The sequence below is a fragment of the Hemiscyllium ocellatum genome, chromosome 50, assembly GCF_020745735.1.
Source record: "Hemiscyllium ocellatum isolate sHemOce1 chromosome 50, sHemOce1.pat.X.cur, whole genome shotgun sequence".
NCBI classification, from domain to species: Eukaryota; Metazoa; Chordata; class Chondrichthyes; order Orectolobiformes; family Hemiscylliidae; genus Hemiscyllium; species Hemiscyllium ocellatum.
The window spans coordinates 5,065,345-5,091,879 of NC_083450.1; the positions used below are offsets into that span (position 1 = coordinate 5,065,345).

At 42.8% G+C, this 26,535-nt stretch overlaps 1 protein-coding gene across 5 annotated transcripts in view; it reads right to left on the minus strand.

The window, feature by feature from the left end:
- Positions 1–26,535, minus strand: part of LOC132805459 (GA-binding protein subunit beta-1-like) — a 57,430-nt gene that overhangs the window by 16,059 nt on the left and 14,836 nt on the right. For 4 of the 5 annotated variants that reach the window (XM_060820543.1, XM_060820544.1, XM_060820542.1 and 1 more), the window contains 6 exons: positions 18,276–18,383; positions 16,246–16,413; positions 13,323–13,517; positions 9,367–9,508; positions 4,337–4,450; positions 1,600–1,779 (listed from right to left, as the gene is read on the minus strand). In XM_060820543.1, coding sequence (XP_060676526.1) covers positions 1,600–1,779; positions 4,337–4,450; positions 9,367–9,508; positions 13,323–13,517; positions 16,246–16,413; positions 18,276–18,383 — 907 coding nt within the window. The remainder of the gene's footprint in view (positions 1–1,599; positions 1,780–4,336; positions 4,451–9,366; positions 9,509–13,322; positions 13,518–16,245; positions 16,414–18,275; positions 18,384–26,535) is intronic. The other variant, XM_060820546.1, reaches the window with a different exon arrangement.

The following is a 26,535-nucleotide window of genomic DNA, read 5'->3' on the forward strand; positions in this document are numbered from 1 at the left end:
AAGAGCCTCATACTTTCCACTCAATTCAACCATTCACAATCAGTTCACCCCTCAACCTCCTGTGTTCCAGTGAAAATAAACCCAGTCTATCTAACCTTCCTTCAAGGCTAAAATCCCCCATACCAAGCAACATTCTGGTAAGTCTTTTCTGTACCCTCTCAAAGCATCCACACCCTTCTGGCAGTGTGGTGACCAGACCAAGTATGGCCTAACTAAAGTTCTATAAAGTTGCAGCATAATTTGCCTATCCTAAAACTCAATGCCTCTTCCAATGAAGGCCTAACATGCCATAGGCTTTTTCATGCCTTATCTACCTAAGGTGCCACCTTCAGTGAGCTGTGGACCTGCACATCCGGAACCCTCTGCATATCAAAGGTTTTGCCATTTACTGTTTAATTTCCACATGTACTTGACCTTCCAAAATGTATCACCTCACATTAGCCTGGATTAAACTCCATCTGCCAACTTCCTGCCCATGCCTCTATCTATATCCTGCTGTATCCTCTGACAATCCTTCTCACAACCCTCAACTCTGCCAATCTTTATGTCATCTGCAAACTTACAAAGGGTCAGCTGAGGTTAAACCACTTCCTGCACTGGACTTGTATTTTCCAGCAAGGCTGATCAGATGGGTCATTCAGGACTACCCTATAATAGATGTCCTAACTCAAGGAAAACCAAGATTTATTTCTTACTTTGGACATTATGGCTGCAACGCATAGTGTGCTAACCAAAAGGGACACTGCAGAACAGGACTGCAATTGTACAAGAGTGATTTTCCCCGAATGTAAACACAGACACCAGGTGAATATGCAAAGGTAGCTTGGTTTGGAAACAGGTCAGCCAGTCAGCCATCAGCTTTCCTGATGACACATAGGACTGGGTGAGGCAGTGAATATAATTTGTGTGTTTGACTCTGTGCAGTCACACGACAGGAAAGTTTTATTTTTCCAATAGCTCAGCAGAATGAAGACATGTTGTGACACCAATGCTCTGCAGACCAGGAAATATTTTAAGTTTTAATCCTCAAAAGGATAAAGAATGAGAAGATGCATTAGGCTTCATAAAGAACAGTGATAATGAAAAAGTTCTTTTTGCATGCAGCCAGTGTTTTGGGTTCCAAATGCACTGTCTGAGAATCTGGTGGGGGCAGAGGCTTCCAAGAAAATAGTGGATGGTTATTTGAAAAGGAAAAAATATGCAAGGTTACTGGGAGAAGGCAGAGAATGACATTAGATGAGTTCTTATTCAGTAAGTGGTACTGGACCGATTAGCCATCTTCTGCATTGTAACAGTTCTGGTGACTGTCAATCTGCACTGAGTGGGGCATTAGTTACCCCCTAACTCCTACAGGGAAGAGCATGGAGAAAATAAAATCTGGATCTAACAACTTTTTTGTGATCTAAAGACCACTGCCAGAAAGGGCACGTATGAGAAGCTGATATCTTCCAACAGTAGGCCCTTCAGATGCTGGGGAGAGAAATGGGCCAGGAAAATGAACGGAGAAAGAGTGGATGAGAGGCTAACAAGCTTATTTCAGAATTTACGGGAACCCATGAAACCCAATTCTGGCTGCTATATGAATGATTCCTCGCCTACCTTGCTGTCCATCCTGCATGGTCACAATGAATGGCTGGCCAGTGTTAATGCCTGCTGGAAGGTTACCCAGCTGCACCCCACCATCCGTCACTATGGTGATAACCCTCTGACCTCCACTGCCTACGACCTGCTGAATCGCCGAGTCGACCGAGTCTGCAGTCACCACTTCCTCCGTTGCAGCTGGAAACAGAAGAAAATAAAATCAATAAAGAAACTCAATAGAGCCAGAACTTCAGAAGTACCGTTCTCAAGGATGCAGCATAGCACACTCGCCATTGACCAGAATGTGGGCTCAGAGCTCATCTTCTGCACGAGCTGGTAAAGAGTGCTATAAGTTGAGAAAAAAAATTGCAAAATACAGTAAACCAGTATTAAAGACAGAAGTTGCTGGAAATGGTTGGTCAGGATCTGAAAGAGAAAAGTGAAAGAAAATTTTCCATCCGAATCCTTAAATAAGCTCTCTTTTCAAGCACTTTTTGGCTGCTGCCAACATTCTGGGAAAAATAATGAAGTGGTCATCTACTGGCAATGATGACATTTTCCAAATATTAAAAGTAAAAGCTAGAAAAGTTATTAGTAATTACCCAAAATTGACCCAAGAAAATTCACTGGGCTGAGGTTATGGGACTGTCTCGGAGCAGAATGAAGTATACTGTCCGCACTTGAGAAAAGTGAGAGATGTGATGAAACATTTAACATTGTGGATGCCAAGAGGCTGTTTCACCCCGAGTAGAGTGTCCAGAATTAAGGGTCACAAGGTCAATGAAGAAAATAGCCATTTCACACAGAACTTTTTATTAAACACAGAAGAATCTCTCGATTTCTCTATTCCAGTATTGAGTACATTCAATGCTAAGATTGATAGATCCTTAGACGCAAAAAGAATCAAGGGACATGGTAGCAGGGAGGAAAATTATATAAAGTATCATCTGTAAACTTATCAAATGGTAGAAGAGGCTCAAAGGGATCCTAACTCTTCAGTCATCATGGCTACTGTCTCATTAAATATTTCTCAAAAATTTTCACTTAAACACATAGGCATTCAGTTTCACAACCAGTAATATTGCAAACTTAAAAAAAAATGCCAGCATTGGACAAAGATTTCCCCAATTGAAAAAACTTCAAGCTTCACTCTCCCCCATCACCAGTAGGCGTCCCAAAGGTACTCTTTATTGAATAAACTCGGTCATCAATGCACAAAGAGGATCTCGAGGGCTTCAGCTAAACAGCATTACAATTAGAATTAAGCAATCCCTAGGTTGTGAACTGATTCCATTCTTGATTTGGTTTGCAAGTTAATTCGTACACAAGTCAGAACACAATGTTGGACAATGTAGAAAATTAGTTTATAAGTACAGAAACATATGTGGGTTGGATCTTTATGATTATACCCCAGCATGGGATTGTGTTCAAACATGTGAGTGTTTGTAAGTTGGGGATCCATGTATTGGCAAAATCATGTTGATGATTGGAAAGTGGGAGCCCACTTCACTGACCGGTTCATTTCATTCACATTTACTATTTACAGTCTGGTTTTGTTCATCAAATTATATCAACCCATCAGAAAACAGGAGGGGGTTGGCCAATCAGGCCTGTTAAACCATGTAATTAGATCATGGTTCATTGTTATCTTAAAACAGTCTCACATCTAGCAACACCAAAAATTTGCATCATAACCCCCCATCAGCAGGGTCAGGGAAATCCTCATCTTTCTGCAGCAATTTGCATTGCCTGTCCTCAGCTCTCTCACTGCGAATATAAAACAAACATCAATAGGTACAGTAAATAACAATTACTCAAGCATCAAGAAACGTTATTGCTGGAATTTTAGCCTATGGGCAAACAAAGCCACAAAAGAAAATACTGAGGAATGTTCTGGTACAATATTAATTGCCTTGGAGCCAGCCTTAGTTTATAATGAGTTTCACTTCTTATTGTTTGGTCATATTGCAGAGAGTAAATCATTTTCCCTCCCGCTGTGACAGAAATATATTAACACAAGCTGCAGAAGCTGTTGAACTCTTCATTCTAGGATCTGAGGGAATATATAGGGCAGCACAGCAAAGAGAATTTTTTGCTAATTAAAACAAGCGGTATCCACACTCTTCGTGAACGTTGCAATTTGTGTCATGATCATTTATAGAGTCAAAGAATCGTACAGCACAGAAACAGATCCTTCAGTCCAACTCGGCGTAAGTTTCCCAAACTAAACTAGATCCGTGTGCCTGCATTTAACCCAGTTACCTCCAGTAGCAAACTGGTCAGTTCCAAGCTGTTCATATAGCATGACTGTTCAGAATGTTTTGTTTTAGTTGCAATGGTGGTTTTAGTTCTAGGAGAAAGTGAGGTCTGCAGATGCTGGAGATCAGAGCTGAAAATGTGTTGCTGGAAAAGCGCAGCAGGTCAGGCAGCATCCAAGGAACAGGAAATTTGGCGTTTCGACGTTTAGGAAGAAGGGCTCATGCCCGAAATGTCGAATCTCCTGTTCCTTGGATGCTGCCTGACCTGCTGCGCTTTTCCAGCAACACATTTTCAGCTCTGGTATTAGTTCTACCCTAACTCTGCCTGTGCCACATTTACGTTCGAACTATGCACTCAACTATTAAGGGGCAGACTTTTAAATTTAAAAAAAACGTATGGAATATTTACATATTCCAAATATATATGTATCATATATATATATTTAAAAAGGGAATCTTAAAATTGGCACACTTTACGATACATTTGTGGAAATTACCTGTACTTCGGGGTGAATTTGAGAGTGGCCCTGAAGCTTCAGCTAAAGCAGCCAGCGTAGCCAGTACTGAGGTTGTGGAGTTACCATACTGTACTGTGGATACACCAGATTCACCTGCAGAGGTAACGAGGGGTTAGACTCAGTACCAAACAAAGACATGAGCAACTAAGGATGGAAATTATGGAGACTCATTTTTTTAAAAAAATCTTACATATGTAGTTTGATAAAGTGTGGCAAATATTCAATGCTGTATTACAAAAACAGCACAGGGCGCTGATTCATTTGACCATCTTATATTTTGCCACGGTTCAAAAATTACATCAAAGTAAATAGACTATTCTTAAGAAGTTGCAAATGACAGTTCAGTGCCAGTTATCTCCAACTCTGGAGACAGAACTTTTTCTGTATTATTGAGAAGAATACTATTTGGGCTCTTTGTGCTCTTCAAGATAACAAGAAAAAAAAAGTGCTGTACTTAGCCACAGAGATATGGAAGGCTACAGGGTTGATTGCTGGTCTGAACTAGTGGAGCAGCCACTGGCTGCAGTACTCAGAGGGCAGGGTTAAAAAAAATCCAAATGAGTAATCCAGATCTCTAGGCATAACCCTCACTCTTCTTTCCCCATACCCCTCCACGTGGATAAAGATCTAATAATATCCTTCTAGTCTTCCAGGAGACAAATGACATGTTAGATGAAGCACACTTGAAACTTCACATCAGCAAGAATTGTCATCACAAGGGGAAGGGACAATAGTTTTCTCTTTTAAAAAAAAGAGAAACATTCATCTTGAACTCACGCTCGAAGGAGCTTTCGGGTAGATCATTATCTTATACCTGATTATTTAAACATTCTCATCCACGCGCCATGGTCCAACTAGTTTTTCAACACTGATTTGTTCTGCACTTCACCTGAATCTCCACAATATAACTTGCACTGCACTCCTGCAGCAATCCATTGTGAGCAGCGCCTCAAATCAAAATAAGGCACGCCATAGAGTTATAGAGATGTACAGCACAGAAACAGACCCTTCAGTCCAACCCGTCCAGGCCGACCAGATATCCCAACCCAATCTAGTCCCACCTGCCAGCACCCGGCCCATATCCCTCCAAACCCTTCCTATTCATATACCCATCCAAATGCCTCTTAAATGTTGCAATTGTACCAGCCTCCACCACTTCCTCTGGCAGCTCATTCCATACTCGTACTACCCTCTGCGTGAAAAAGTTGCCTCTTAGATCTTTCCCCTCTCACCCTAAACCTATGCCCTCTAGTTATGGAATCCCCCACCCCAAGGAAAAGACTTTGCCTATTTACCCTATCCATGCCCCTCAATTTTGTAAACCTCTATAAGGTCACTCCTCAGCCTCTGACGCTCCAGGGAAAACAGCCCCAGCCTGTTCAGCCTCTCCCTCTAGCTCAAATCCTCCAACCTTGGCAACATCCTTGTAAATCTTTTCTGAACCCTTTCAAGTTTCACAACATCTTTCTGATAGGAAGGAGACCAGAATGGCACGCAATATTCTGACAGTGGCCTAAATAAAGTCCTGTACAGCCGCATCATGACCTCCCAACTCCTGTACTCAATATTGTGACCAATAAAGCATACCAAACGCCTTCTTCACTATCCTAGCTACTTACGATTCCACTTTCAAGAAGCTATGTCTCCTTGTTGCCTTCCTGAGTTCCCTCTTAAGTATACTCCTACTTCCTTTATACTCTAAGGATTCACTCGATCTATGGTTCAGTGGTTCTGTGGTTGGCACTGCTGCCTCACAGCACCAAGGTCCCAGGTTCGGTTCCAACCTCAGGGCAACTGTCTGCGCGGAGTTTGCACATTCTCCCAGTATCTGCGTGGGTGTCCTCTGGGTGCTCCGGTTTCCTCCCACAATCCAAAGATATGCAGGTTAGGTGAATTGGCCGTGCTAAATTGCCCATGGTGTTAGGTGCATTAGTCGGTGGGGGGGGGGACTTTTGGAAGGTTGGTGTGGACTTGTTCGGCCGAAGGGCCTGTTTCCATACTGCAGGGAATCTAATCTATATGCTTCCTTCTTTTCATTAACCAAAACCCTCAATTTCTTTAGTCATTCAGCATTCCTTATACCTACCAGCCTTCCCTTTCACCCTGACAGGAATATACTTTCTCTGGATTCTTGTTATCTCATTTCTGAAGGTTTCCCACTTTCCAGCCCTCCCTTTACTTGCGAACATCTTCCTCCAATCAGCTGTCGAAAGTTCTTGCCTAATACTGTCAAAATTGGCCTTTCTCCAATTTAGAATTTCAATTTTTAGATCTGCTCTATTCTTTTCCATCATTATTTTAAATCTAATAGAATTATGGTCACTGGCCCCAAAGTGCTCCCCCACTGACACCTCAGTCACATGCCCTGCCTTATTTCCCAAGAGTAGATCAAGTTTTGCATCTTCTCTCGTAGGTACATCCACATACCGAATCAGAAAATTGTCTTGTACATATTTAATAAATTCTTCTCCACATAAACCCTTAACCCTATGGCAGTTCTAGTCTATATTGGGAAGGTTAAAATCTCCGACCATAACTACCCTATTATTCTTATAGATAACTGAGATCTCCTTACAAGTTTGTTTCTCAATTTCCCTCTGACGATTAGGGGGTGTATAATACGATCCCAATAAGGTGATCATCCCTTTCTTATTTCTCAGTCCGCCCAAATAACTTCCCTGGATGTATTTCCAGGAATATCCTCCCTCAACACAGCTGTAATCCTATCCCTTATCAAAAATGCCACTCCCCCTCCTCTCTTGCCTCCCTTTCTATCCTTCCTGTAGCATTTGTATCCTGGAACATTAAGCTGCCAGTCCTGCCCATCCCTGAGCCACGTTTCTGTAATTGCTATGATATCCCAGTCCCACATTCTTAACCATGCCCTGAGTTCATCTGCCTTCCCTGTTAGACCCCTTGCATTGAAATAAATGCATTTCAATTTATTAGTCCTACCTTGTCCCTGTCTGGCCTGACTGTTTGACTCACTTCTGTTCTCAGTTGTACCAGTCTCAGATCGATCTCTTTCCTCACTATCTCCCTGGGTCCTCTCTACTAGCCAATAAAAACCCTCAAAATTCTAAAATAAAATTATAATGTAAACATATTAAGCAGCCTGTGTAAACGACACCAGTGATGAGCTCATACACAAGCCTATCTTTCTTTCCCAAACTGAGGACACAGGATGGAAAGTAATACCGTTCCATCCAAATCTTCTGCGATCCCTGACCACTTCTGATGGGACCTGAAGCATTAACTTACTCACTCTCTCACATTCTCCACAGACACTGCCTAACTTCAGGATGCTTTTATTTCTTTGACCATGCTGATTTACATGGGTATAAAGACAGTGAGTTGGCATCGACCATTGGGCGGATAGGGTTTAATTTTCACAGGGACAGATACGAACACACAGACACACAATACATTACCAGGGTCACAATGATAGAAGTCAAAACAAAAATCACAGAGGACCCACTAAGATTTTTGGAAATCAAGACAACTTTGCAATGGAAAAACAGTTCTGTGACAGAGGAGAGTCAGTGGTGCAGAGGTGATGTCACTGTCCTGTGATCCAGAAGCTCAATGCTAATGCACCGGAGACACGGGTTTAAATTCCACCGCAACCAGCAATGATGACCAATAGTCTGTTATCAATTCTTGTACAACCCCACCTGGTTCATTCATGCCCATCAGCGGAAATATGCTATCCTTGCCAAACTTGTGACTACACGTGACACCAAACTCACAATGTGTTACATTCTTAATTGCCCTCTAAAATGACCAAGCAAGCCACTCGGTTCAAGGGAAAAGTATGGATGAAATGTTAAGACTGACGTGAAAATGTCCTTCTTTCACCTTGTTAATACTGCTCGGCCTTAAAAGTGATGTTCCACAGAAGAGAACTATTAATTGCCAAAATGAAAACAATGTAAACACTCCCATTTAAAAAGAATCATTGATGCACCCATCCTCTACCGTGGTTATGGCACTCTGAAGTTCTCTTTCAGAATGAGAATTAGCTTTATTGTCACATGTACTCACGAGTACAATGAAAAGGTCACTTCTTCCGGCTGAATTGCAATGGTTCTGAAGTTAAAGGAGGGACTTGTGTCCTCATCCCTGCTCAGCTAGATGATTTCACTCTGTGCAGCAAAGGAGGTCCCCCATTTGGGGTTGGGTCCATTGCAACAAGAATGGCAGGGTGAACCCAGACACACGCTTGGGTTCCAATTAGAAAGAGGTTCAGCCATCACCGTCTATCCAGATTCTACGCTTATTGCTTAGTTTCATACATTGACAACAATCCATTGTCTGTGTCTGTGGGCACCACAAACAAATGTTTTGGTGAGGAAGGTAAACTGAATTGGTGGTAACAGGCAACACAGCCTCCACTGGTTTGAGCGGCCAGCCCATGGAACATATGACAACCAGACCGAACAGGTTAGGTGGGTGAGTATAACACGGACACGTTGAGTCAACTTTCTTGGTGTGTGTTTGTTAGGCAGTGTAGAGGGAGATTTATTCTATACATGATGCACGCTATACTTGCTGGAAGTGCATGAAGAAACGAAGGGTGGGTGTGTATGTGGTGGTGGTGAGGGGATAGCAGTTATTCTGCATCTAACCAGTGCTGCACCTGTCCTGGTAGTGTTTGATTTCAGCAGGTCACTTTGTTAATAGCCAGACAGGAGGCAAACATGGGGAAACGTGGCATGAGTGGAGCTCCTGGCATGGTCCAAGATCTATTTGTGGACAGGAAGAGCAAATAGATCAGCAAGGGGCTTTGTAGGGTTAACTCCTAGCCAGACCTCTGCCCTACAAATAACACAATCATCATCTGTATCAAAAAGTGATATTGACCAACTCAGCATAGCCATGACGGGTAACAGTAAATACAAAGAAAAGATTACACACAAACCCAATGACAATAGTGTTAACCACCTCAGATTGCCCTATTCTGACATTCCGCCTTTGTAAGGAGAGGCCATAAGTTGCCCTTTACACACCTGAGGTTGTTTTGGTAGATGTTGAAGAAACCAGTCCTGAGAGGTTCATCACTCCTGCAGGTGCAATGATGAACTGTGGTGTGGCGACAGCGACTGAATTTGTCCTCTCTGGATTCGTGTTCACTTGATTCTGCATGGCTTCCTGCAAAGGACATGAGTGAACCTGTTACATGGGGTATACGATGGTGTGCTCAGAGAGTTAACACCTTCAAAGTGGCACTTTAAGGAGTTAGAAATCCCAGGGTCAGGTAATGAGCAACATCTTACAAGGATGGAGCACATTGCTTCAATGTCAAAAAGAAAACCAGCAGTTCCACTCTGGGGGCTGGGAAATGTGGGAAATCTAAAACACAGAGGCAGTAGCCTATGCCCTTCTAGAGTAAAAGCATGTCATAGAGACCTCTGATGAATATCTTTTGGGTCACAATATGAGAGCAGAGAAAGCTTTGTATGCCAAGCCTAGAAATGCTGTATACTGGGAGAAAGTGAGGACTGCAGATGTTGGAGACTAGAGTTAAAAAATGTGGTGCTGGAAAAACACAGCATCCGAGGAGCAGGAGAATCGACGTTTCGGACATAAGCCCTTCTTCAGGAATGAGGCAGGTGTGTCAAGCCGGCTGGGATAAAAGGTAGGGGGGAGGGAATTTGGGGGAAGGGCGCTGGGGATACAATAGGTGGAAGGAGGTGAGGGTGAGGGTGAGGGGGATAGGCCGGAGAGGGGGTGGGGGCGGAGAGGTCGGAAAGATGATTGCAGGTCAAGAGGGCGGTGCTGAATCCGGTGGTTGGGACTGAGATAAGGTGGGGGGAGGGGAAATGAGGAAGCTGGAGAAATCTACATTCATCCCGTGTGATTGGAGGGTTCCTAGTCGGAAGATGAGGCGCTCTTCCTCCAGTCGTCGTGTGGTCAGGGTCTGGTGATGGAGGAGGCCAAGGACCTGCATGTCCTTTCTGGTGATAGAGGCGGCCAAGGACCTTCCTCCCACCCCGCCAAGGACATGCAGGTCCTTGGTCTCCTCCATTGCCAGACCCTGACCACACAACGACTGGAGGAAGAGCGCCTCATCTTCCGCCTAGGAACCGTCCAACCACACGGGATGAATGTAGATTTCTCCAGCTTCCTCATTTCCCCTCCCCCACCTTATCTCAGTCCCAACCCCCGGATTCAGCATCGCCCTCTTGACCTGCAATCTTCTTCCCGACCTTTCCGACCCCACCCCCTCTCTGGCCTATCACCCTCACCTCCTTCCACCTATCGTATTCCCAGTGCCCCTCCCTCAAATTCCCTCCCCCCTACCTTCTATCTCAGCCCACTTGGCACACCAGCCTCATTCCTGAAGGGCTTATGCCCGAAACGTCAATTCTCCTGCTCCTCGGATGCTACCTGGCCTGCTGTGTTTTTCCAGCACCACATTTTTCAATGCTGTACACTGACCTGGGATCTATCCATTCTCAGGACCAACATCCTTCACCTTACTGTGAAGGATACATAGCATTTGCAGCATAAACAGGCCATTTGGCCCATCTCATTCATTACCGCATTGATGCGTCACATGAGTCTCCTGCTGGCCTTCCTCACCTCACTGCATCAGCATTTTCTCTATTCCTCTTGTTTATCTTTTCCTTAGAAACAGTTACATTATTGCTTCAAATTTGGTGATTTCAACATTCTCAGCACAATCTAAATAAAAGACTTTCCTCTGAATTTCTTATTCTTGAGTTCCTGGCCTTGGTCTTCTAACAAAAATCTTCCCTTGACAAGATCACCCCTCAGCATTCCAAAGGACTTGTGAACAGAATGGTGATTCACTGGTTAGCGCAGCTGCCTCACCGTGCCAGAGACCTGGATTCAATGTCAACCTCAGACGACTAACTGCGTGGAATTTGCATGTTCGCCAGCGTCTGCCTGGGTTTTCTCTGGGTGCTCCGGTTTCCTCCCACAGTCCAAAGATGTGAGAATTAGGGTGGTTTGGCCATGCTAAATTGCCCGTTGTGTCCAGGGATGTGCAAAATAAGTGAATTAGCCATGGGAAGTGCAGGGTTACAGGACCATGGTAGGGGGGTGGGTCTGTGGGTGAGCTGCTTTTCAGAAAGTTGGTGTGGGCTGAATGGTCTGTTCCCACACTTTAGAGATTATATGATTACTTCATGATGCTTCCGTAATCTGCAATCATGAATAGGTTTCAAAGTCCATGGGGTCATCCAGACCAACACATCAAATCATCTTCCTAATCTAATACAGAATTCTAAATCTGCTTGAATAATGTTTGCATCCTGACCTTCATCCTACTCCTGACAACCTGTCCTATGTGCTCACACTTGCTGGGTTAAGTTTCAGAAACATGGGGAGGCCTCATTTAGCAACTTAAGTACAAGCATAGTGAGCAGTGGCAGGCAATGCAACCCAAATTATTTATAAGACAGCCACACAAGCTTCTCTCCATCCAAACAACAGACCCTTTATTGGGTCACTTAATCTTCCTTTTTCTAGAGAAAAGAGCCCCAGCCTGTACAGTTTTTCCTCAATAAGTGAGAGTGATTTTGCGATAGCTGAGCTTCAAGACACTTTAGCATTGACATGCATTCTTAAGGTAATTTTTCATCGAATCCATACGGATATTTACATGCTTACCAAAGCTAACTGGTTTGGCATAGAAATCTGGATGGTGACGCTACTAAGTGCACAGCTGGGCAGCAGATGTTAAGGCATCATATCTCGGCAAGTAGACGTAATGCTGTGGCAACGACAGGCCACAGGACTCACTTGGAGTTACTTTAGAAAATGAACCTACTGGACACTAGTGCAACATTTCCGTTAGCTGTGTCTACGGAGAAGCTCCTGGCGGATGACATTAACTGTTTAAAATAATGGGTATTCTGAAAACTGCAGTCTTTCTAATGAACATCATTAAGCTCCCAGAGTCATGTCAAACAAGGTTACTTCCAAATGAAGTTTGACAGATCCCATTTGTGCTAGAGTACATGGATAATTCAGAATTAACATGATAAATCAAGGCTACACTGCAGCAGCCAGTTGGGCAAACATGCAGAAAACCATCACATTAATGGTGTATACGTAAAAGTCATCATTGCTTAATACCTCCAACTATGTCTCCAATTATCAGGATTATTAAAAATTTTGCAGATGTTCTCACCCAACCTTCCTGTGGTCGTACTTTCAAGTCAACATTGAACAATGGCATTGCTTACTGATGAAAATGACTCAAAAGGGAACCTGGTACATAAACAATTGTAACAATTTAGTTGCAGTCTCCCTAGGTAGAAAGAGTTTTAGAACCTCTGTCTCACCGTATTGTGTGTATTACAACTACATAAAACATGCTCATCAACTGGTCATGGGTAATACTAAGAATGAAACTCTGTTACAAGTACGAAAGGTTCTTTACATCTATTATAAAGAACACACTACTGATGATTGAACCCTGCTCTCAAAATAGCTGTAATTCCCCTCTTTTCTGTTCTGCAGAGACTAGTTCTTTATAGGGGACAATTCTTTGAGCATCAGCAGCTCCTGTACCACCTGCCATTACTGAACTATATCCAGGAGGACTGGGTGAGATATTATTCAGGAAGAATAGCCACATTAGCTGCCCACAAAGATACCTCAGCCAATCTTGATTTCTCAGCAATACCACCTCCCAGCTCAGCTACATAATAAATTAGGAGCAAGGGCTGTGGCTAATTTTGTTCATAGCCAACAAAGCCATTATGGTACTCAAACCACTACCCTCTTAGAGCAACAGTTACACTTTGTCTGTTTTTCATGCATTCTGAAATGCTTTAAAAAAGGGTCTCCAGAGTATAAAAGGTGCCATAAGAATGCTAGCTTTCCTTAGGGTGCTGTGTTCTCTTATCTGGAAATTCTTCTAGTAAACTGAAGCAATGCTTTCCAAATTTACCAAAACTCACCCACACCTTCCAAACATCTTTCCACATACCTGCAATATTCCCACCAATTCAGGATTGTGCTTGTCAAGGGCGATATCAAAGGCATTTTTGTCAAATTTGCTCAAAGCATGAACATCTGCGCCATATTTTAACAAAATCTCCACCACCTCGCGATGGTCATGTTCCACTGCCCAGTGCAAAGCAGTCATCTTCAGCATGTCCTTAGCATTTATATCTGCATTGTTCTACATTGGAAAGAAAAAGAAGGTATTTCATTGAGCCAGCCTGCATTTGCACACATCTGAGACAAAGCGACGACTAGTGGCAAAAAGATAGGAGGTGGCCATTCATCCCCTCAAATCTGTTCTGCCATTCAAGTCGATCATTGGCAGTGGCACTTAAATTCCATTTCCTTATTTTTAATATTTAACAAAATCCATCTCCAACCTTAGGAATTTTAATTCCCTCAGCATCTACAGCCTTCTGAGGCTACAAGCTCCGGATTTACATTACTACCTTGTGTATGCAAACGTGCTCTCTGATTTTACTCCAAATGGCTGAGCTCTAGCTTTTAAGATCATACCCTTTTGCTTTGCCCAAAGGTAATAGTTTCCCTGGTATCTATTCTATAAAATTTTAAAGATCTCAATTAAATCACCTTAAACTGAATAGATGCCAGATTCATAAATTAATGCTTTATTTAATTTATCATTGCCACATATACTGAGGTACAGTGAAAAGTATTGTTTTGTGTGCTATCCAGATAAATCATATCTTATGTAACTACATCTGGGTAGAGTGCAAAATATAGTGATATAGCTACAAAAAAAAGTGCAGAGAAAGATTAATTCTAGCATATGAGAGGTCTGTTCATAAGTCTGATAACAGTTGGGAAGAAGCTGTTCTTGAGTCTGTTGGTATTTGTTTTCAAACTTTTGTATCTCCTGCCCATGGAGCAGGGTGAGAAGAGAGTATAACCTGGGCGGGAGGAGTCTTTGATTACGTTGGCTGTTTTCCTGAGGCAGCAGGAAATGCAGACCGAGTCAACAGATGCAAGGCTGATTGCATAATGGACTGGGCTACATTCATAATTCTAATTTCTTGCCGTCTTGGGCACAGCAGTTGCCATACCAAGCAGTGATGCATCCATATAGGACGCTTTCTGCAGTGCATCTATAAAAATGGGTTAACAGTGCAGGAGACTGCTTCCCTGAGATCCAGTGCCTAAAGCTGATCATTGTATTCCAAGTGCTGCCAAAACAAGCCTCCATATATGACTTTCTCACATTTACATGTCAACACATGCAATCCACACAAAACCAATCTATTCGTGTTTTCCATAACTTTCTGCACCAATCTATTAGCTTCTCACCTTCTGTGCATCACCTTATCCAAATCCATTTGCACCTTCCTGCTCCTACTCTCCAACCTGTAAGCTCACGCTAACATTTATCTTTCACAGATCCAAAATGTTTGATGTCCACACCAACCCGAGCTGCAGCCAGCAAACATAAACAGCACCTTTCAAACTTAACCTTGCGACAGTGCAGCACATTCTCGGACATTGCTGAGGGACAGGCTGGAATACAAAATCAGCTGTCGTTACTACTTCTTCACATATCTAACAAAAGACTGCTATCAGCTTTTCTGATGCTTCATTCCTGCAAACAGCACAGGAACAATCGATTCAGCCAAAAAAAAAGGTTAATGCCGGTATTATTGCTCCACACAGCCTCTTGCTGTCTTTCCTCATTTAACTTCAACATCGTATCTTTCTATCCCTTTCTCCACTGTGTACTCACCCAGTTTCATTTCTCAATGGATCTATTATTCACCTTGACCACTCCCTGTGGGAGTAAGTCCCATTTCTCCCCCAACTCTTTGGGTGAACAAGTTTGTCCTCAATTCCCAATTAGATTGTTCAGTGAATGCCTTATACAGCTGACCCAAATATTTCCTTTAAACTAATTTCCCGAATCAACCTGTTCAGAGATGTTACGATACACCTCTGAAGCAGATGGGACTTTAACTTGGACCTGGGCCTCCCGGTCATCAGCAGTAGGGACACTACCACTGTGCCACAAGAGGGCTCTCTGAACCATACCTTTAGTTTCCCCAATAAACAGAAACAGCTGCCTTTCATTCATTCTATCAAATCCTTTCATGCTTTAAAGACCTCAACTGAGTCAATCTTCTTCCTAACATAACCGGAAAAGGATCCAACATCATTTAATCTTCCCCAACAGGCTTAAAATCTTTTTGGTTGCAGCAGCATTGCTGTAGTCCAGTAAATCTTTTCTTGCACCTTCTCCAGTGTCTCTAAACTGTCCACAGAAACACCAAGTCTGATCTACCCAAGACTTAAAACATGTTTAAGGCAATTATTCTATTTTTCAATTCCATGCCTAGAGAACTGAACCCCAGAGCTTGGCCTGCTCTCTGTTAATGGCCTTATCAGCTTGCTATTTCAGTGATATACAGGGCAACCTCAATTATCTGAACAACACGGACAGAGTGTATTTTGTTCGGATAAAGCGAATGTTCAGACAACAGTTTACCCGAGCATCTGGGCCTTGGGATCTCGTTCGGATAATCGATGCTCAGATAATCAAGGTTGCTCTGTATAGAGTATTGCAGATGAAATGCCAGCTGCTGAGCATTGACCCAGCATGGTTTCTTTGTGAATATATTTAGCACTTCTCTTCTCTTGACTTTGCCTTAGTGATCCTCTCTCCCGTTTGGAAGCATTCAGTTCGGATTGCAGAAAAGAAAATTGATTCTCAGCATTAAACACACGTATCCAGCAGCTGTGTAGGAGCACGGGTGGGGGTCTGCCAGAAACTGACTGACCAGCTGCACAACTCTGACACTTGTGACTTTTAGTCGAAGAATTTGATCATAGTTTGTTTCATTTTTAAAAGATATAAAGCAGGGAAGTGACTCCCAATGGACAAATCTCGATTGAAAGCTTACCCTGATCAAGAGCTCCACAATGCTTGCATGGCCCTCAGCTGCTGCCATGTGTAGTGGTGTCCTGTCAACTTTGGTTCGGGCGTCCCGACTAACTCCGGCCCGGAGGAGGACTTCTGCTGTTGAATAATGACCGTACTGGGCTGCAAGATGAAGAGGAGATGTGCCCAGCTAGGGAGAAGGAGAATGATACATCAAATTCTATTACAGCAAGATGTGCCCAGAAATAAAATGGTACTACCTGGCAGTATTGCCTCTGAAAGACACGCAAGTGAATCGATAACAATACTTCGCTACGTGAGGCTTCAATTTTAAAAAGCTGCACTCTGTCCCTTTTGCTCTTTCTGCTTTGTGGGAAAGCAGTACACAAGCACGCAGTCAACCTTCCGTTTCTCAAGCCGAGACAGTGACCGTTCTAGGATGACCATCAATAGGTTGAGCTCACCAGTGGAGGACACCAGAGCAAGAGTGACCTTATCCTGGTTAGGATATGGACATTGCTGATAAAACCACATGTCCTTCCCATCTTTAAAAGGGAACTTTTTACACTGGCAAGCTGTGGTCGGTGAGGTGCCACACGAATTAGTCATGAGACTTCAGCTATTTATGAATGATTTAGATGAACAGACAGACATTAATGTATCTATATTTGTTAATGATACAAAGCTATCTGATTGGCCAGGACTTGCACAGATGGAGAGAGTGGTCATTCACATGCTTTCCATGTCTTTGTAAATATTCCTGACTATGTAAAATAACTTTACTATGATGACAGTACAATATGTTCATGAATGGGAGTTATTAAATTAAAAAGAGGGATATTATGTATGCAGTTGGAAGTGAATGCTGTCTCTAAAACAGTGGGTCTGGTGACCCAGAGCTACAAAGGATGCTACAAAGATATCTGTCAAGGCCCCAGCTATTTCCTCTCTCGCCTCCCTCAGCAACCTGGGATATCCCATCTGGTCCTGGGGATAACAATTTCTGGCCTACCCAACACATCTTCCCTACTAATGTCAACGAGTACAACAGTATTATGAAAAAAAAAGAGTGAAGTCAGTGGTGCAGTTTTAAAACACTGAACTTGTAATCCAGACACTTAGGTGAATGTTCAAGGACAGGGGCTCAAATCCCACCATGGCAACTGGTGGAATTTAGTTAAAATTCAATTTCTTAAAATAGTTTTTGCTAGTGTTCTGCTTTATTTCATCCTTAAGTTAACCACTATTTTAATACTAGATCCCAACTCGTCCTCTTGCCACCCCAGCACAAGGAAGCATTATTGATAGTCTAGAACAAATCCAATATTGACATTCTTCTTGTGGCTTCCCTTGCAGACTATTTGAGAGGAGATTCATGAAGAATAATTAACTCAGACTATCTCAGGTTTAAGTTCAGACTTGTGTCAGGCAGATTAAATCCTTCCTGGTGATTATAACTAAGGCTTTAAGCACTGATGCTTTACTTGTCCTCCCAGACAATTGTCCTGGAATGCAATGTTGTTGTTATTTTTACCTCCCTTCTGGATTCATGAATAGCGACTGTTCTAATTCCCAGTCTTCTCTCTCATCAACACACGAATGATCCCTGACAGACGGTACCACACAATCTTTTTCTTTCCTACACCCATTCTCTCATACGCATACAAAGCAGCTGTACTCTACATAACTTCCATCTGCTCCATGTTCACCATTATTTCTAACCCATCTGATTTGCTTCTTGTGTCTTGTATCTCTAAATGTCTGGGTGCATTCACATCATCTTCCTGACTACTAGAATCCAATGGTCCAAATACTGTTATCCAGGGGCTCCCAGAGGATCCTCTAAAAGTAAACATATTGCCTGCTGTATTACTGGTTCATAGCCAGTCAGCTGTGGTTTGAGGTTTTAAAGCACCTCCTTCTTCAATGCTTCCTGGGGATGGGTCATGTTCAGAATGCAGAGTTCCTGCTCAAAAACATCATATTTGTAAAAAATATACTGCCTGACGTTCACCAACCAGCCCCCCAACCGAACAAAAATGGTTCACTTACCCAATCTGTAGTGAAGGGAGCACCATTTGCCATTAGTGTTCGCACTTCATCATCCTGTCCTTTTCGAGCGGCCTCCAACAACCTCTTCCCCAAATCCACCAGGGACATCTGGCCAATTCAAAAAGGACAAGAAAAAAAAAGGTCAGACTGTTAAACAGTTAGAGCTTGAGAGATTGAAAACTTATTGCGGCACGGTGGCACAGTGGTTAGCACTGCTGCCTCACAGCGCCTGAGACCCGGGTTCAATTCCCGCCTCAGGCGACTGACTGTGTGGAGTTTGCACGTTCTCCCCGTGTCTGCGTGGGTTTCCTCCGGGTGCTCCGGTTTCCTCCCACAGTCACAAAGATGTGCGGGTCAGGTGAATTGGCCATGCTAAATTGCCTGTAGTGTTAGGTAAGGGGTAAATGTAGGGGTATGGGTGGGTTGCGCTTCGGCGGGTCGGTGTGGACTTGTTGGGCCGAAGGGCCTGTTTCCACACTAAATCTAATCTAATCTAATCTTATTGTTCGCTAAGAAATACTGAAGATAAGTGACACTCGCTGTTACTGCCTGATTCAGCATGCTTCCTCTTCAACACAACCTAGGGGTTCAAAATTATCCATGGTCTAGCAAGGCAATGGAAAAGCACCTGGTGTATGACACACCATATAATTCAAGAGAGATCTTGGTTTGATTCATGGCCTGATAAGTTAGCTGACAAGCTCGATCAGGAAACAAGACGCTGACATTGGTCTCATTGCCTCTGGGCTATGGAAAACAAGAATTAAATTTTAGGTTTCTCACTGCTAATAGTGTACCAAGGAATCACGCCTACCACCCATGTGGGCCATGGAAGTACATATACTGGCAACATGCCTTCACTGCATTCTGAGGGTCACTCTGGATAACTTTGATTTCTCTCCACAGATGCTGCCAGACCTTTGATTTTCCAGCAATTTTTATTTTCGTTTCTGATTTACAGCATCTGCAGTTCTTTCGGTTTTTAGGCCTTCACTGCACCTGGTTGAATAGCTCCTCACTCTCAAAAGTCAACCAACAAATGAGAATGGTCGTTTGGGTAAAGCAAATGCAGAGCCACCAACATCTCTGGATCTTTAACCTCTGCAGAGATAACAGCATCCTGGACACAGAAGTGGGAAAACTCACATCAGTGACGACGAGCCTTTTCACAGTAAATAGAGTCAGCTCATATTGCAACAGTTTTATCAGAATGTTCGATGATACCATTAAAAGAAGCTAACCTACTAAGCTGCACTAGCCTTGTAACAACTAACATTGTTGCTTGCTTTTAAAGCAAACCACAGCAAATGGAACATATTGAATTAATTCATCTCTGCTGCTTCAGAATTTAGAGTTTTCTAAGGGATGAGTGGAGGTGAGGAACAACAGAGGCAGACAGGAGGGACCCATTTGATCCCAAAAGAACAGGTCAAAAAGAAAAAAAACTTCAGGATATATCCTGAGTCCACTCAGTGAATTTTGCTAAAACGTGCAGCTGTGTAGAGACGAGGGAATACCGGGCCACACCCATCCCCCCACTATGGTCTAATGACACACTTCCACGTCTGGGTTTTAACAGACTGTAGGAAACGCAGGAAGGAAAGCTGCACGGAGTGAAGAAGTTGAGTTGCTTTTGATTTCATTCGTATGGAAAACTTTAGCCAACTTGGTCCGCAATAGGATTTAATTGGCTCAGTGGAAGGGGCCAGTGATCTTATACTGGCTACTTTCCCAATCTCAACCCACACTGCAATTTATTCTTTCAACAAGGAACATCAGAGAATACTTGGCACCAGCAGATATGAGAGGCAGGGAAAGGGAGGAAAAGAAGGAGGAAAAATAAATAGCAAGGGTCATTCATTTTTCATGGTGCCTTTGCACTTTACCCCAAGGTGACTAATTTCCATACGTTACTCTTCACTATGTATTCCAGAGGTTGTTGTGTCAGTGTTGCACAATGCATAACACCATAACTTAGCCAATATATATTAGACATCTTGTGACTGCATTTGCTTTTTCATTCTACCTTCGTACGTTCACACTTATCTACAATGGCACGGTGTCACAGTGGTTAGTACTGCTACCTCACCGCACCAGTGACCCGGGTTCAACTCCCACCTTGGGTGACTGGCTGTGTGGAGTCTGCACATTCTCCCAGTGTCTGCGTGGGTTTCCTCCGGATGTTCTGGCTTCCTCCCACAGTCCAAAGATGTGCAGGTCAGGTGAATTGGTCATGGTAAACTGCCCATAGTGTTAGGTGCATTAGTCAGAGGGAAATGGGTCTGGGTGGGTTACTCTTTGGAGGGTCGGTGTGGAATCGTTGGGCCGAAGGGCCTGTTTCCATACTGTAGGGAATCTAATCTAATCATAACACTATAGAATGACGGAGCAACTTGAAGAGTTAATTGACTGAGCCATGCTAAGTTTGTAATTCAGTTTCCTTGACACACCACTGCATTTCTGACTATGCATGTGTGTACACAAATATATGTTTTATGAATAATTTTTAAAATATATTTATAGTAGAAAAGGGGTTGTGTAACATGTGGCACTGTACTGACCCTCTGACCTATTCAAGCACGGAAATGCCATAATTGGAGGGGCATGTTACGGTATGCCAGCTTAGTCTATTAAACATTTATTGGATATTTACAATGAAAAATAGAAATAAAACAAAATGTAGGATTTAAGAAAAAGAGCTAACTCACAACTGTTCACCCTAACCCAATTACTCCCCTCCAATATCCATGCTGTAGTTGGTCAGAACTCCCAACAGCAATGGGAAATTGAGTAGTACTAAAATCTGCAATCTGTGTCACAGTCTTCTTATTTGGACATTATCTCACTAAGCAGCAGATTGTTCTATGGGCATTCCTGGACTTCATCCTCCCCCCCCACCCCCCAATACCTACACTAGAGCTAATGACGGAAATGTGATTGGTCCTTCAATTTCTAAAATGGAAAAGCCATGGGAGATACACTAGTGAAGCACGTTCTGGGAGGAGGCACTGAACAGGTATAATTCAGAGACATGGACAGACAGTGTTCAGTCCTGGTTCAATGACCCTATACAGTCATATAGTTATACAGCATGGGAACAGGCCCATTGGTCTAACCAGTCCACGCAAAAGATAATCTCTAACTAAACGAGTCCCACCTGCCTACTCTTGGCCCATATTCCTCCAAACCTTTACTATTCATGTACTTTGCCAAATGTCTTTTAAACACTGTACCTTAATCCACCACTTCCTCAGGAGGTTCATTCCACACACAAGCCCCATTTGTGTAAACAATTTATCCCTCATGTCTTTTAAAATCTCTTTCCTCTCATCTTAAAAATGCACACCCTTGTCTTGAACTTACTCATCCTAGGGAAAAGGCAATGACCATTAACCCTATTTATACCCACATTTTATAAACTACACAAGGTCATCTCTCAACTTCCTATGCTCCAGTAGGAAAAAGTCCCAGTCTTTGACTTTAGTTCTACTTTAGAGAGACTTCAAAGCATAATATAGGCTGACATTTGAGCACACTATTGCATTGGTCAAGATGCTAATTTTGGTAAGAAATGGTTTGAGATGAAATGGTTAAACAGAGGTCCTGTCTCTTCTCTCAGATAAAGATGGAGACCTTTTATCCCTATTTCAGTTTAAAGGCCAGCATTACTCTACCAGTTTCTGTAAGTTCAAAAGACACTAAATGAGATCGGTCAGTAAGAGGAATCATGCTGCGTACAATGTAGTTACGAGAGACAACTCAAAAGTATTTCATTGGCTATTAAGTCTTTCATTAGAAATTCTTTCACAGAACGTAGGCGCTACTAGTTAGGTTACATTTGATCTCAATCTCTAACTGTGGTTTGCTAGGGTCATTTCAGAGGACTGTCAAATGTCAATCACAAGGTTGTGGGTCTGGAACCATGGTACGTATCCTGCTGAAGGATGACAGATTTCCTACCTGGTTGGTGAACCAGATGATTTTTAATCACAATGATGATTGGTCACAATCATCGAGACTAGCTTTCAATTCCACCAGCCGCCCTGGTGGAAACTGAACCCTTGTACTAGAAGTCTCTAGACAAAAAAGTACTTCAACCAGAGGGGTACTAATATCCTGGATGGGAAATTTGCTGGTGCTATTTGGGGTGGGTTTAAACTATCTCAGCAGGGGGATGGGAACCGGAGGTGTAGCTGCAGTGCACAGGAGGATGAGAGTAGGAAGGACAGGGACAGGATTTCAGGGTCACAGGAATGTGCTGGCAGACAGCAAAGTGGTTTGAAGTGTGTCAACTTCAACGCCAGAAGTGTCCGAAATAAAGTAGGTGAGCTTGCAGCATGGATAGGTACCTGCGACTTCGATGCTGTGGCCATTTCAGAGACATAGATAAAGCAGGGTGGGTGAGGAATGGATGTTGCAGGTTCCAGGGTTTAGCTCTTTCATTAAGAATAGGCAAGGCGGTAAAAGAGGGGGAGGCATGGCCTTGATGGTCAAGGATAGTATAACAGTGGCTGAGAGAACTTTTGATGAGGACTCGTCTACTGAGGTAGTGTGGGCTGAGGTTAGAAACAGGAAAGGAGAGGTCACACTGATTGGAGTTTTTTTTATAGACCTCCACAGAGTTCCAGGGAGGTGGAAGAGAGGATTAGCAAAATTATTCTGTGTAGGAGTGAAAGGAACAGGGTGGTCATTATGGGGGACTTTAACTTCCCTAACATTGACTGGAAATGCTATAACTCTAGTACGGCAGATGGATCAGTTTTTGCCCAATGTGTACAGGAGGGTTTTCTGACACAGTATGTCGAAGGGCCGACAAGAAGGGAGGCCACACTGGATCTGGTGCTTGGTAATGAACCGGGCCAGGTGTTTGATTTAGTTGTAGGTGAGCACTTTGGAGAGAGTGACCATAATTCAGTTATGTTTAGTTTAGTGATGGAAAGGGATAGGTACATGCCACAGGTCAAGAATTATTGATGGGATTATGCAAGAATTAGGATGCATAGAATGGAGTAGCAAAATGCAGGGGATGCAGACAATGAAAATGTGGAGTTGGCTTAAGGAACAGATATTGAGTGTCCTTGATAGGTATGTCCCTGTCAGGCAGGGAGGAAGTGATAAGGTAAGGAAATCGTGTTTTACAACAGAAATTGCATCTCTTGTGTGTTGATGAAGCAAGACGGTTCAGATGAGGCGATGGAGAGTTACAGATCAGCTAGGAAGGATTTAAAGAGAGTTAAGAGCAAAAAGTAGTCTTTAGCAAATAGAATAAAGGAGAACCCTAAAGCTTTCTATAGGTATGTGAGGAATAAAAGGATGATTAGGGTAGGAATAGGGCCAAAGACAGAAGTGGGAAATTCTGTGTGGACCCTGTAGAGATCGGAGAGGTGCCAAACAAACATTTCTCGTCATTTTTCATTCAGAAGAAGGAGAATATTGTAGAGGAGAAGAATGAGGTACAAGATATTAGACTAGGAAGGATTGAGGTTAGTTACAAACAGGTGTTATCAATTCTAGGAATGAAAGTAGACAAGTCCCATGGGCCAGATGAGATTTATCTGAGGATTCTCTGGAAAGCTAGGAAAGAGATAGCAGAGCCTTTGGCTTTGATATTTGAGTTGTCATTGTCTACAGGTTTGGTACCAGAGGACTGGAGGATTACAAAGGTGCCATTGTTCAAGAAGGGCAGCAGAGATGACCCAGGTAATTATAGATCAGTGAGCCTTACTTCTGTTGTAGGAAAGGTTTTGGAAAGGATAAGATTTATAATTATCAAGCAAGCAAAAATTTGATTTCAGATAGTCAACACAGTTTCGTCAAGGGCAGGTTGTGTCTCACAAACCTTAGTTTTTTTGAGAAGGTGACAAAGCATGTAGATGAAGGTAGGACAGTTGACGTGGTCTATGTGGACTTCTAATCAGCCACGTAAAGCCTTTGATAAGGTTCCACATGGTTGGCTGTTAGAGAAAATACAGAGGCATGGAATTGAGGGTGATTTAGCAATTCGGATTAGAAACTGGTTTTCTGAAAGAAGGCAGCGAGTGGTGGTTGATGGAAAATATTCAGCCTGGAGTCCGGTTATTAGTGGTGTGCCACAAGGATCTGTTTTGGGGCCACTGCTGTTTGTCATTTTTATAAGTGACTTGGACGCGGGCATAGGTGGATGGATTAGTAAATTTGCAGACGACACTAAAGTCGGTGAAATAGTGGACAGTGTGGAAGAATGTTACAGGTTGCAGGGGGACTTGGATAAACTGTAGAATTGGGCTGAGAGGTGGCAAATGGAGTTCAATGCAGCTAAATGTGAAGTGATGCACTTTGGGAAGAATAACAGGAAGGCAGAGTATTGGGTCAATGAAAAGATTCTTGGTAGTGTGGATGTGCAGAGGGATCTTGGAGAAAACGTACATAGATCCCTGAAAGTTGCCACCCAGATTAATAGTGCTGTTATGGTTTGTTAGGTTTCATTCGTAGAGGGATTGAGTTCCAGAGCCACAATATCATGCTGCAGCTATACAAAATGCTGGTGCAGCCACACTTGGAATATTGTGTACAGTTCTGGTCGCCATATTTCAGGAAGGATGTGGAAGCATTGGAAAAGGTGCAGAGGAGATTTACCAGGATGTTGCCTGGTCTGGAGGGAAGGTCTTATGGGGAAAGGCTGAGAGACTTGAACCTGTTGTCACTGGCAAGACGGGGCCTAAGAGGGGAGTTGATAGAGACATACAAGATGATCAGAAGACTAGATAGGGTAAACAGTGAAAGTCTTTTTCCTAGGATGATGACATCAACATGTACGAGAGGGCATAACTACAAATTGAAGGCTGATAGATTTAAGACAGATGTCAGAGGCAGGTTCTTTACAAAGAGAGTGGTAAGGGCGTGGAATGCCCTACCTGCTAATGTAGTCAACTCAGCCACATTAGGGAGATTTGAACAATCCTTACATAAGCACATGGATGATTTTGGAATAGTATAGGGGAACGTGCTGAGAATAGTTCACAGGTTGGCGCAACCGAGGGCCGAAGGGCCTGTTCTATGCTGTATTGTTGTAAGTTCTAATCAGCCACTCAGCATTGTAAACTGGAATTTCTTTACTCAAAAGGATAAGGACACAGGTAATCCTTATTCAAGACAGATAGATTTTTGCTCATTGAGTGAGCAGGAAGATATAGGGGTGATGCAAGAAAGTGAAGCTGACACAGAAGATCAACCACAATCACCATCTCATTGAATGACAAAACAGGCTTGAGTGGTGCAATGTTCTTCAGATTGCAAAATGTTGGAACAGATCAGCCATACAAAATTAGCATGTGATTAGACACCAAATGTAATTTGAACCTTCAGAGTGATGATGTGGAAGAACTCTGCCTGACTATTGAACAAGTTTTAAGTCAGTTGCCTTCAAACTAAAATATAGCGCAAATGTAATTAGAACCAGGAACAGCCCTTAGAACTTCCTGTGAGGATGGTTTTGGAACTTATGCCAAGAGTAATTGTGATGCAACGAGAAAATTGGAGTCATGAAACACTATTTGCAAATCCAATGGCTTGTTTTTCAGATATTCCGAATGCAGTTGGGCAATATGACAAAAATCATAATCTTCAGCAATTGCATATAGGAGCCTTTCAGTATAGGGACTTCCTTTCCTTTTCAACCAAATATGAGTGACATGGAAAGGAGCCAACATGAAACTGAATCACTATTCCTGGGGAAATTTGAGAAAAAAAAAGTGTAACTGTGTGTTTGCTGCACCATAACGTGCAAGCTGGACATTCAATATCAAACTACAGCATCTTTAAGGCTTAAAACTTCAGGTGGCCCTTCACAGAAAGAAAACAGACAGCCAATTGTAAAAGAGCTGAGATATCAACATTTTGAATCAAAATCTTTTTAGAATACTTAAGATTCTGGAGAAGTCTCAGAGTATTTAAGGAGGGAAGGAGACAAAAAAAAAAGAAATGCATAACATAAATGAAGCAGAGTCAGAATGGCTTCATGAAGGGGAAATCATGCCTGACAAATTTACTAGAGGTAGGGAGGCAACAAGCAGGAGAAATAAAGGAAAAGCAGCAATTGTAATATATTTGGATTATCAGATAGCATTTAAGGTACCACACAGTGTGTGTGGGGGTGGGTGCACCCACGTTCAGTGGATAATAGCAAATGCAAACACAATGGAATATAAAACAGGCCTCTTATCTAAATAGACAAACAGCCTGTAGAAGGTTCAGTGGATTGAGACCAGGTCCAGAGGACTGC